Source organism: Oncorhynchus gorbuscha, linkage group LG19, assembly GCF_021184085.1.
Source record: "Oncorhynchus gorbuscha isolate QuinsamMale2020 ecotype Even-year linkage group LG19, OgorEven_v1.0, whole genome shotgun sequence".
In the NCBI taxonomy this organism is placed as follows: domain Eukaryota; kingdom Metazoa; phylum Chordata; class Actinopteri; order Salmoniformes; family Salmonidae; genus Oncorhynchus; species Oncorhynchus gorbuscha.
Window position 1 is genome coordinate 23230901 of NC_060191.1, and position 13828 is coordinate 23244728.

Here is a 13828-nt window from a genome sequence, read left to right on the forward strand (position 1 = left end):
AGGGTGATGAGCTGTGTTGCCTTTACGCCAAACATAACGTTTTGCATTGTTGCCAAAAAGTTCAATTTTGGTTTCATCTGACCAGAACACCTTCTTCCACATGTTTGGTGTGTCTCCCAGGTGGCTTGTGGCAAACTTTAAACAACACTTTTTATGGATATCTTTAAGAAATGGCTTTCTTCTTGCCACTCTTCCATAAAGGCCAGATTTGTGCAATATACGACTGATTGTTGTCCTATGGACAGAGTCTCCCACCTCAGCTGTAGATCTCTGCAGTTCATCCAGAGTGATCATGGGCCTCTTGGCTGCATCTCTGATCAGTCTTCTCCTTGTATGAGCTGAAAGTTTAAAGGGACGGCCAGGTCTTGGTAGATTTGAAGTGGTCTGATACTCCTTCCATTTCAATATTATCACTTGCACAGTGCTCCTTGGGATGTTTAAAGTTTGGGAAATCTTTTTGTATCCAAATCCTGCTTTAAACTTCTTCACAGCAGTATCTCGGACCTGCCTGGTGTGTTCCTTGTTCTTCATGATGCTCTCTGCGCTTTTAACAGACCTCTGAGACTATCACAGTGCAGGTGCATTTGCTGCGCTGAAAGTAAAGGGGCTGAATAATTTTGCACGCCCAATTTTTCAGTTTTTGATTTGTTAAAAAAGTTTGAAATATCCAATAAATGTTGTTCCACTTCATGATTGTGTCCCACTTGTTGTTGATTCTTCACAAAAAAATACAGTTTTATATCTTTATGTTTGAAGCCTGAAATGTGGCAAAAGGTCGCAAAGTTCAAGGGGGCCGAATACTTTCGCAAGGCACTGTATATATACAGTCGGGCAAAAAAGCATTTAGTCAGCCACCAATTGTGCAAGTTCTCCCCCTTAAAAAGATGAGAGAGGCCTGTAATTTTCATCATAGGTGCACTTCAACTATGACAGACAAAATGTGGGAAAAAAAATCCAGAAAATCACATTGTAGGATTTTTAATGAATTTATTTGTAAATTATGGTATAAAATAAGTATTTGGTCACCTACAAACAAGCAAGATTTCTGGCTCTCACAGACCTGTAACTTCTTCTTTAAGAGGCTCCTCTGTCCTCTACTCGTTACCTGTATTAATGGCACCTGTTTGAACTTGTTATCAGTATAAAAGACAACCTCAAACAGTCACACTCCAAACTCCACTATGGCCAAGACCAAAGAGCTGTCAAAGGACACCAGAAACAAAAAGCAAATGCTTTATGGGTCTGTGTAATCTGAGGAAAATATGTGTCTCTAATATGGTCATACATTTGGCAGGTTAGGAAGTGCAGCTCAGTTTCCATCTAATTTTGTGTGCAGTGTGCACATAGCCTTTCTCTCTCTCTTAAGATTAAGAGCCAGATCTGCCTACGGTGGCTTTTCTCAATAGCAAGGCTATGCTCACTGAGTCTGTACATAGTCAAACTTTCCTTAATTTTGGGTCAGTCACAGTGGTCAGGTATTCTGCCGCTGTGTACTCTCTGTGTAGGGCCAAATCGCATTCTAGTTTGCTCTGTTTTTTTTTGTTAATTCTTTCCAATGTGTCAAGTAATTATCTTTTTGTTTTCTCATGATTTGGTTGGGTCTAATTGTGCTGTTGTCCTGGGGCTCTGTAGGGTGTGTTTGTGTTTGTGAACAGAGCCCCAGGACCAGCTTGCTTAGGGGACTCTTCTCCAGGTTCATCTCTCTGTAGGTGATGGCTTTGTTGTGGAAGGTTTGGGAATCGCTTCCTTTTAGGTAGTTGTGGTATTTAACAGTTCTTTTCTGGATTTTGATAATTAGTGGGTATCGGCCTAATTCAGCTCTGCATGTATTGTTTGGTGCTTTACGTTGTACACAGAGGATACTTTTGCAGAATTCTGCATGCAAGTAGCCTGGTGGTTAGAGCATTGGGCCAGTAACTGGAAGGTTGCTGGATCGAATCCCTGAGCTGACAAGGTCTGTCGTTCTGCCCCTGAGCAAGGCAGTTAACCCACTGTTCCCCGGGTGTCGAAGACGTGGATGTTGATTGTGGCAGCACCTCTCTGATTCAGAGGGGTTGGGTTAAATGCAGAAGACACATTTAAGTTGAATGCATTCAGTTGTACTGTACAACTGACGAGGTATTCCCCTTTCAATTTGGTATTTGTCCCATTTTGTGAATTCTTGGTTGGTGAGCGGACCCCAGGCCTCACAACCACAAAGGGCAATGGGCTTTAAAACTGATTAAATAATTTTTACCAGATCCTAATTGGTATGTCGAATTTGATGTTCCTTTTGATGGCATAGAAGGCCCTTCTTGCTTTGTCTCTCAGATCATTCACAGCTTTGTGGAAGTTACCTGTGACGCTGATGTTTAGTCCGAGGTATGTATAAGGGCAATGGTGTCTACATGGAATTTGTATTTGTGGTCCTGGCAACTGGACCTTTTTTGGAACACCATTATTTTTGTCTTACTGAGATTTACTGTCAGGGTCCAGGTCTGACAGAATCCTTGCAGAAGATCTACGTGATGCTTTAGGCCCTCCTTGGTTGGGGACAGAAGCACCAGATCATCAGCAAAGAGTAGACATTTGACTTCCGATTGTAGTAGGGTGAGGCCGGATGCTGCAGACTGTTGTAGTGCCCTCACCAATTCGTTGATATATATGTTGAAAAGGGTGGGGCTTAAGCTGCATCCCTGTCTCACCCCACATTTTATTTGCCAAATTTAACCACACACTTATTGTTTGAGTACATAGATTTTATAATGTTGTATGTTTTCAGCCCAACACCTATGTTCATCAATGCGTATAGCCGAACCTCATGCCAAATTGAGTCAAAAGCTTTTTTTGAAATCATCAAAGCATGAGAAGAGTTTACCTTTGTTTTTGTTGGTTTGTTTCTTTGTCAATTAGGGTGTGCAGGGTGAATACGTGGTCTGTCGTATGGTCATTTGGTAAAAAGCCAATTTGACATTTGCTCAGTACGTTGTTTTCACTGAGAAAATGTACAAGTCTGCTGTTAATGATAATGCAGAGGATTTTCCCAAGATGGCTGTTGATGCAAATCCCACAGTAGTTACTGAGGTCACATTTGTCTCCACTTTTGTGGATTGGGGTGATCAGTCCTTGGTTCCAAATATTGGCGAAGATGCCAGAGCTAACAATGATGTTAAAGAGTTCAAGTATAGTCAATTGGAATTTGTGGTCTGTATATTTGATCATTTCATTTAGGATACCATCAACAACACAGGCCTTTATGTTTGGAGGGTTTGTATTTTGTCCTGTAGTTTATTAAATGTAATTGGAGAATCCAGTGGGATCTGGTAGTCTTTAGTAGTCGATTCTACGATTTTGTATTTGATCATATATGTTTTTGCTGCATATTCTTTGTTATAGGGCCAAAGATTGGAGAAGTGGTTTATCCATGCGTCTCAGTTTTAGATAGATAACTGTTGTTGTTGTTGTTGTTTGATTAGTGTTTTCCAATTTTTCCAGAAGTGGTTAGTCTATGGATTCTTTAATTACATTGAGCTGATTTCTGACGTGCTGTTCCTTCTTTTTAGGAAGTTATTTCTGTATGATTTTAGTGATTCACCATACTGAAGGAGTAGGCTCAAGTTTTCTGGGTCTCTATGTTTTTGGTAAGATTGGTTTGATGAAACTTAAGAAAGAAATTGAGAAACCTTAGATTTGATAGGGAATCTGAGAGGTCAAATATACTGTTTAGGTTTTCTGCTGCCGAGTTTATACCTTCACTATAACAGCGAACTGTTTTATCCAGGGATTTAATTTGTTGTTACCTAATTGTTTTTTGGTAAGTTTCCACACTACCTTCCTTCCATCTATAGCATTTCTTTATATTATTCAGTTCCTTTGGCTTTGATGCCTCATGGTTGTATATTGCTGTGTTCAAGTAGACTGTGATTTTGCTTGTGATCTGATTGGGGGGTCAGTGGGCAGACTGTGAACGCTCCGAGAGACTCTGGGTTGAGATCAGTGATAAAGTAGTCTACGGTATTACTACCAAGAGATGAGCTATAGGTGTACCTACCATACGAGTCCCCTCAAAACCTACCATTGACTATGTACACACCCAGCGAGCGACAGAGCAGCAGGAGTTGTGACCCATTTCTGTTGGTTATGTTGTCGCAGTTGTGCCTACTCTCTCGCTCACTCTCTCTATCTCTCTACCTGGACTGCTGCTTCTCTCTCTCTCTCTGTCTCTCTCCCTGTGTTATTAATGCTGAAGTGTGGCGGGCATGTGCAGTCTAGCAGGTGTTTTCACGCTCTGTCGTCATCTGTCCTTCATCCACCCCATCAACCCTCCCTTCTCGACTGTGTAGTTTTTTAATTGACAGGACCCTGACTCCGCACATCCAACTGTCCAGTGGTGAGACACCACAGACAATCGCACACGCCTCTTTAGCTCCTCGTCTTCGATGCGATGCCCTTCACCCCCCTACCAAGGTCAAAGCGGCAGCCTTCATGCACAGCGCACGCTCTAAGTGAGTGACAGAGGGGACAGCGGTTGTGATGGCGTGTATGCATGAGTGAGTGTGTTTCTGTGTGTCGATAACTGACTCAGTTGCTGTGTGTTTCTGTTTGTAAATATACACATGCCTGTGGGTGAGTGTGACTGAGTAAGTGTGGGCTGTGTGTGTTGACCTGGTTAACACTGTGTGCAGTGAGGGAGGGTAAAGGCAGGGTGATACAGGTTTTAGAATCAAGGTGACAATTGAGCTGTAAAAATGGGAATTGAGTGGGGAATAGGGAATAGCAGCCCTCTGGTGTGTAACCTTCTACGTGCTGTTTTCAGGTTTCAGCTTATGCATACATCATTTGTGTGTGTGTGTGTGTGTGTGTGTGTGTGTGTGTGTGTGTGTGTGTGTGTGTGTGTGTGTGTGTGTGTGTGTGTGTGTGTGTGTGTGTGTGTGTGTGTGTGTGTGTGTGTGTGTGTGTGTGTGTGTGTGTGTGTGTGTGTGTGTGTGTGTGTGTGTGCGTGTGCGTGTGTGTGTCTACGTACATCTGTGTGCTCCAGCATGTGTCCCACCTGCCTTTGAGCTGAGCCCTGGTACTGAATTAAATGAACCTAAATAAAAACCGAGTAAACAATGCAGTGCACTAAGAAAGAACAACTGAGGACGCACAGTAATATAGCCTACTGTGCAGTGTGGCACGTGCACAAAGCATGGTATAGGATACAGTATATCCAAGGTTGTTTCATATAAATAACCTTAAAGAGCGACTTAACTCACCAATTGTGCATCTGATTTTCTGCTGGTCATTAAGAAAAAAAATGAGATTGTCCCTCTTGAGTCACAGTAAAAACAACATAGCCACTACCACTTCCTCAAAATAGTCTGAATTATTATAGGATAAATAAGGATACAGGATATAGGCGCTGCGTAACGTGCAGGTCTGTCTCACTGCCTGGATGTCCTGCTCCCACGATTGGCTGGAGCGCAATCAACGCAGCTGTTTTTCCGTGCATGACAATTCTCCCTAGGCGTTACAATCCCGTGTTAGTGGGCGTGATTGTAAAAACAAACCGGACCCTCATGTACATTCTGATGACCTCACTTACACAAATCTCACAAAGCTCTGTTTTGGAATATACTGACTTTATGACCAAAGTGATTCTACTTCCACGTTTGTGTTTCTGACTAACATCGATGCCACATAGGCAGTTTTCAACCAGAAACACTTTGTGTTCAGTTGGCCTTTAACAAACACCTACCGATTGGTGACATTTCCTAGGCCTTGGTTATACAGTACAGTGGACACAATGACTAATGTCTCCCCTCCCCCATGCAGTGAGAGGTAGTGATGCTGATGCAGCCAGTGTGTTCTTCCTTCCTGGGTTTCTTGGCCAGCCTAGATAGCACAGCAGCAAGCAGCAAGCAGCACACTAATGTGATTATGGCTTTTAGCGGAGGATTTTCATGGACATTCTCCATCCCTCTCCATCCTTCAAGGCGCCATTAGTTCTCACTGGGGGATGGCCTGTCCTTGCTGGTGGCTGACACACTTAATGCAAATGCGCACATACTGGACACACACACACACTATACAGGCGCACACACACACACTATACAGGCGCGCACACACAATAACTGTCTCGAAGGACCATGGAAATTGATGGATCTTCAGACACACACACACACACACTCATATTCAACTTAATACAACTACTCTGTTTAGACTTTGTATTCATTTCAATACTATGGAAAAATACATCTCTTCATTTCCCATTGCCATTGACCGTCATTTCCGTCCATAATTAGGTTCACCTTCTTCTTCTTCTTTTTTTAGCTATTTGTTTATGAGATCGTGACGCGAATCGGAATGCCTGCCCCTTTTCATTACGCTGTGCAATCAAGCCATGATTCCACCAAGAGACGGTGTTGAAATGAAAAGCGTGAGCAATTGGCCATCAGATGCCGCACTGCTTATGACTGTCACGTTTCAGACCCCTGTCTGCCTGGAATTACACTTGCCAAGCTTATAGCGTATTGTCTTAGCGCACCTCTTTGCATTAATCAGACAAACCTCCGGGTGCTTCTCAACTCCTGACCGCACAGCGTTTCTTCTCATAACTCGCTGTTTATTAAACCTTAGAGGCAAGGCGGTGGCGGCAGCAGCAGCACCACCGGCATAGAGATATTATGGACACGTTAGGGAGGGGGGATTGGTTGACGATCTAGGAAGGACTCAGACAGGGTTTTGTCTAGAAGGGATTTCGCTTTTGTCAAAATTGACTTTTCGTAGCAGGTTTAGGAGATCTTACGCGGCAGGTTGGGATAATTTTGTTTAAGGTTAAGAAAAGGGTTAGGGTTAGCTCAAATGCAAAACCCCCTAAAAAACATTTGAGGTCAAATGTAGACATGACCCTCAGACAGTGAGGGTGTCATAATATGGGCACCGTAAGGGTGGACTTGATGCGCATGCTGACATTTGGCAGGGACAGAGATGGTGTCATGCAGAGTATAGACCTGCCTCAGTATATCACTGCTAAGATAGCACTGTATGGCTGCTGTTATCTTCGTTTGCAGAGTGAGTTGATGCATATTTCCAAAATATAATTGAAGGAGAGGGAGCTTCAGCAGTACTGTAGCCTCGTCATTTTGAAAACATGAGCATTTATGTCCGCTTGTTCTCATGTTGTCTTTTTGGTCTCATCTCCTTCGCTCCTTCTATGCTGCGTGCAACTTTATCATTTTTTTAATCACACACACACACACACACACACACACACACACACACACACACACACACACACACACACACACACACACACACACACACACACACACACACACCAAGCCCCTCCCCCTGTCACTCACAACAACAAAGATGAGAGATCAGTTCTTCCTCTCTGACAAGCAGTTTCAGCTGAGAAGGGTGCAATTGCGTCCAGAGAAGACAGGCAGTCCCGCTCATAAAGGTATACATATATAGGTAGGAGTGAGTGAGTGGTGAGTTTGGACATTTACAAATCGAATGTGAATGAGAGACATTGTGTAAATGAACAGTACTAGCTCTGGGAGCAGCATACACGCTGTGTCTGTGAGGAGTCTGGAGTCGCTAGGGCAACCTGCCTGCCTGCTCTGTGAGAAGATGGGGGAGGAGCAGACTGGCCGAGAACCGAGAGGAGAAAGAAAATGCAAGAAAGTCTCAAAAATAGCAGTGACAGCACAGATAACTCATCCAAAAGGGCTTTGACTTCTCGAACACAGCAGAAAGCCAACACGATATGATGCCCTGTCACCTTGTTAATTCAGCCACTTAGATAACTAGCAAGTTAAACTTAGGGATCGTGTTATTGCAGAATGCTTGGTTTTTTCATACAGCAAAACAAATATGACACGCATCAGAAATATATTGCTGCGTTTTGTAAACGCAGATCTCAAATGCTTTCTTATTGCTGGGCATCAGAACTGATGTTGTGCTTCAGTTGCCTTTCTCCACTTGGATGAGAATTCACGAACGGGCATTCTGTCAGCAGACAGTGTTCTGACTGACGTGTAGCTACTTTTCTCTGCTACTTTTATAGGTGTCGCTAGCCTACTTTTCTCCAGTAAAATGCAAGACTTGAACAAAAAAAACATTAGGAAATGTAGCTGGCTACATTCTTTCTATGATATATACAGTATGACTGCCATGCATAGTTTTTGCCTACTTGTGTGGCTGCCAGCCAAATAGCGTTGCACTTCTGTTGTCATCTAATGAAAATGAGGCTATTTTCTGCTGAAGGTGTTGCACTAATGTATTTTCTGTGAACGAAGATTGTAGTTGCAAGTCCCTGATCACTCTATTGAAGCAACGAACAAACAAGAAACACGGTTGACGTTCAATATAAAACGCGACCCCTGTCAATACACAGCCGGACACACCTGCTTTATCTTCTAACGTATTGCACAAATTGACTGCAGGTATATACTTAAAACGTATTCACAAATATTCAAATACCGTCAATACCGGTATTGAAAAAACATCCTGTGGGTATTTCCAAATAAATACCGGAATATGCGGTATATGGTATATACGGTATACCGCCCAAGTCTGCATCTGCAGGAACACCTCTTTATACTTCTATTGGTACATTGTTTTGCTAGGACTCTGGTACACAGCAGGCTGGATAGGTAGCTAGAACACCGGTAGACAGTGCCCTTCGCCTCCACCTGTCAGGCACTGCTTTCCCACAGTTCTGTTAACGACGGCGAGGGCAGGTCTTCTGCAATTGGGAGCGAAGGAGGGCGGGAGGTGGGGGCGACACTGGTAGCTAGCTAGGACATCGGTAGACCACTCTTGACCCACATTTGAATCACATAGACAATCAGGAGAAATCCAGAATATCAAAAGTGTCACACAAGCATGAAGATGGCATGCTCGATTGCAGGAACCAGGAACCAACGGGATGCTAGAGGCGTTCCACATGCAGGAATATCACGAATTGCAGGCGGCAATCACACACTATTGTTTTAACTCTGCAGTTGAGGTTTGGTCTAACAGAATCGGTCGCATGGACACCGAAACACATTGAGTCATTATTTTACTGTAATAGAGGAGAAATAACCTTTCTATTGATACCCTTTTTAGGTAGAGCAGGCACTACTAAAACAGGAGTATCAATGAACGTTGATTCTGGAAAAGGAATGCTCAGGTTGTCGCGCGTGGCATTGCGGTACTATGTCCCACTAGTAACATTGTAGCCAAAGACTTGGCTAGCTGTCTAGTCTGTGTTTTATAATTGTGCTAAAATCATCAAACACTATCATATAAGGAATTGGAAACTCGTTCCCATTCTGAACAAAGTGGACAAGCTGGCATGCTGTCCAAACGGACAGAAGGGTTTGTTCATAACCATTCAACTGCTCCACCTTGTCATCTAGCAAATAGAGCCAAGTTGGCTAAACTTGGAAGTATAAAGATTAGCTGGCTACTCACTAGCACGTGGGCTTGTGCTTGAGAGATTGATTAGGAGACCTGTGTTCATTTCCTATGTATTAACCATGGTTCTGGTTAAATTTGTAACGAAACTGCCATTTTCATAGACACACGATGCCCAACACGTATCAACCCCAGTTTTCCATTTAGTTTCTTTCCTGTGGTAGTGTGTGTTTGCGTGCGTTTGTGTGACTGTCTCGGTGTGTGTGCGCGTGTCTATTTGCAGGCAGGGTGAGCCTCACTGTACACATCCCTCCTGTTGCCGTTTGTGTCCCTTCACTTCACGCTCTGACGTCCCTGCGTGAATCCTCCTCTTCCCCTGGCTCATTATCAACACTGTTCAATGAGACACACACACACACACATGGGGTGGGGGGGGGGGCAAATCATTATTTAAATAATACAGGGGGTCAGTGCGTACGCTACAACGCCTTTATTTGTATATTTATGACAAATAACTAAGTAAACCACCAAACACATCCAGCCTGACCTGGATCAATGAGGTACTCAGCACCGCGGCGGCTGAGATGCCAACCAGGGGATTTGGGGATTGAGAATCCGAATGGACCGTCTGTTGTTGTTACAACGGCATCATGCTCACCCTCCTCCCTCTCTTCTCTCATCTTCCTTGGCAGGGCCAAGTGTGCACGGAGCCGAATTCGGCCCCCTGCCCGACAACATTACAGTGCTGGAAGGAGAGAGCATCATTCTGAGGTAACTCATTGATCCTACACCTGCACCTACTAATTACATGTTGAAGTTGTTTGTTTTTCTTCGCCTGTCATCCTGCCGACTTAATTGCCAATCCAATGTCATACAAACCCATGAGGTATACCCCACCCAACTAGGTTGAACAATGTTCCTCGGCAAAACTGCCAACTTGTCAATATCCTGGCCTCGAAGGCCTTCATAAAAGCATACTGTCTATCAACATTTGAACTCTTTAACCCGCGGTCAGGTGTCATTCCAAATCTGGTCGCCATCGCTGTCATCTCATATTGCTTAGCCCCAGAACCATAGACCGCCACAGGCTCCTGTAGTTGATGTATGATGCCCTTTCATACTTACAGGCTCATCTATTCATTGCATGGGCGATTAAAGCTAATATCACTGGCATAGATGAGGCTTATTCATTGGAGACCGTGTGATCTACCTCACACAGATTTTTTTACATATATTTTTTTTTTACCCTGGCCACATCAATTAAACATAAGCGCTCAGGCTTATCCTCTCCTGGCCCGGTCCCCAGCTGAAGCTTCTAAGGACATCTAGTGGTAAAGGACAGTACTGTAGTCATAATGTCACAAAACATTTCTAGTTCAGAAACTGTGAAAATGACATTCCAAAGTCAAACTTATATTTATATTCATACATACGTATAGACTGAGTGTACAAAACATTAGGAACGTCTGCTCTTTCCATGACAGACTGACCAGGTGAATCCAGGTGAAAGCAATGAACCCTATCTGCTTCAATCAGTGTAGATGAAGGGGGGAGAGACAGGTTAAAGAAGGATTTTAAAGCCTTGGGACAATTGAGACATGGTTTGTTTACGCGTGCCATTCAGAGGGTGAATGGGCAACACAAAATGTTGAAATGCCTTTGAACGGGGAATGGTAGTAGGTGCCAGGCTGACCGATGTGAGTGTGTCAAGAACTGCAACGCTGCTGGGTTTTTCATCCTAAACCATTTCCTGTGTGGATCAAAGAATGGTCCACCACGTTGTTTACATCAAAAGGTGGGTATCAGCAGTAACTACCACTATCAGCCCTTCTCTCCCCCTCACCAATGTCTCTCTTAGCTCTTCATCTGCTTCCTCCAAAACACAACTATATTTTACCCAGGTGTATTGCCCTGGTAGTTTCAATGAAGAAACATACTGTATTTTTTTTAATGAACCTTGTGCCAGGTATGTATTAACAACCTTACTATACGAGACCTGGCTAGTGGTTTGTTTACGAATGCCAGTGCTGACTCTTTGTGGTGATGATATTGAATTGCATATACTAATTGCAACAGGATGATCAAAATGTCATTTGAAATGAATTCAAAAATTGAACCTTTAAAATATTCCTTTCCGCACTCACTCACGATAGTGACATTTGCTACCTGACCAAATTCATATAGACATTTGAGTTATAGATCTGTCGTCGTCTTTGAAAGCAAGTCTGAGAAGCGGTAGATCTGGTATATTTGCGCTATTTCTATGCTTGCTGTTCTTATGTTTAGTCGTTTTAGCATCTTTTAACAGTCAAATCTGGTGTCCATCAACATGGTTAGCCTCATTAATTGTCTAATGAAAAAGACGGTAACACTTCTTAAGGGGTCCTTATTACAGTGTAATTACATATGTAATTACACTGTAACGTGTATGCTAAACAATTATAATAATTCATAGTTACCCTGTAACTGGTGGTAATTGCAGCCTGTAATTACAGAGGTGTAACAGCGAATGCTTGTTAACATGCTTGTTTCTCATTTCAAAGTTTACAATAACATCCAACTCACCAAATTTCAGCCTGCACAAACCACATGATAAGTGTTAGTGAATTGAAAGCCGACCACCTCAGTGACCCAACTCTGCAATAAAGGGCTCTGGAATTTGATGCCCAGTCCCAATAGCAAAAAAAAAAAATGGATTAAAAAAAGGTTCACATAAAGAGAAAAGAGCTTGCAGATCAAGCTAACTTTTGAGTCAGTGTTGTAGTCCTGGAGACAGTCTTGAGACCACATTTTGAGTGTCTCGATCTTGTCTCATTGTCGGATGTCAGTCTGAGGGTCCAGCGCGCTCTGGAGAAGGTTTTCATCTAAGATCTCTCTGGTCTTTGCTCTGTTCATCTTTCCCTCGTTCTTGACTCACAGTCCCCGATGCTGAAAAACATCCCCCACAGCATGATTCTGTCACCACCATCACCATGATGGTGCCAGGATTCATCCAGGCGTGACACTATGCATTCAGGCTAAAGAGTTCAATCTTGGTTTCATCAGACCAGAGAATTGTGTTTCTCATGGTCTGAGAGTCCTTTAGGTGCCTTTTGGCAAACTCCAAGCGGGCTGTCATGTGCCTTTTAGTGAGGAGTGGTTTTCATCTGGCCACTCTACCATAAATACCTGATTGGTAGAGATGGTGCAGAGATGGCTGTCCTTCTGGAATGTTCTCCCATCTCCACGGCGCAACTCTGGAGCTCTGTCAAAGTGACAACCAGGTTCTTGATCACCTCCCTGATCAAGACCCTTCTCCCCTGATTGCTCAGTTTGGTCAGACGGCCAGCTCTAGGAAGAGTCTTGGTGGTTTGAAACTTTTTCCATTTAAGAATGATGGAGGCCACTGTGTTCTTGGGGACCTTGAATGCTGCAGAAATGTTTTGGTACCCTTCCCCAGATCTGTGCCTCGACACAATCCTGTCTCGGAGCTCTACGGGCAATTCCTTCAACCTCATGGCTTGGTTTTTGCTCGAACATGCATTGTCGACAGTGGGATCCTTATACAGACAGGTGTGTGCCTTTCCAACTCACGTCCAATCAATGGAAGTTACCACAGGTGGACTCCAATCAAGTTGTAGAAACATCTCAAGGATGATCAATGGAAACAAGATGCACCTGAGCTCAATTTCGAGTCTCATAGCTAAAAGTCTGAATACTTATGTAAATAAGTTATTTCTGTTTTTAATTTTGAATAAATGTGCAAAAATCCATAAACTGCCTTCACTTTGTCATTGCGGGGTAATGTGTGTTAGATTGAGGTTTTTTATTTTATTTTATCCATTTGAGAATAAGGTTGTAACGTAACAAAATGTGAAAAAAGGGAAGGGGCCTGAATGCTTTCCGAATGCACTGTGTTATCGACATGTTTGCACAGTGGCGAACCTATCGGACCAAGGCCTTCAGTGTGTGACTGAAGTAATGATGCTGAAAAGGCAGCAACAGCAATGCAAGCGCACTCATGTAGGAGAGTACACTTTTTGTAAAACACAGAGGGCCAGTGGTGTAGTGGAGTACAAGCCTTATACCACTTTCCTTTCAGTATATTCCCTTCTTAATCCCCACTGATGCGTACCAAATTAGTGGAGTGGAGATATACGATTGATCAATTATATAGTACAATAGTGAAATGATGCACAAAGTAGCCTGCACAATCGCAAAGCATGTAAAGTATATTCACATGCGCTGTACATGTGCGGGCATTCCAACGCACACAGCTCTCAACTGGTTATGAAATGGAGCAGCTCACAGAAGAATGTCATCGGTAGTGGGTAGGGTAGGTAGGAAAGCCGGTTCAATTTATGATACCTACCAGTAAATGCTAACTAAGGCAACAAGGGGTATTCAAACCAGGTATTGAACAGGTTTGGTCCGAAGTCTTGGTTAGTCGGCTATTTGTGTTCCACTCACATGGTACAGG

General features: G+C 43.3%; 1 protein-coding gene across 1 annotated transcript in view; it reads left to right on the forward strand.

Moving 5' to 3' along the window:
- iglon5 (IgLON family member 5) overlaps positions 1–13828 on the forward strand; it is a 216240-nt gene that overhangs the window by 158379 nt on the left and 44033 nt on the right. Inside the window, exon 2 of the mRNA XM_046315086.1 lies at positions 10062–10140. Within this exon, the coding sequence (XP_046171042.1) occupies positions 10062–10140 (79 nt within the window). The remainder of the gene's footprint in view (positions 1–10061; positions 10141–13828) is intronic.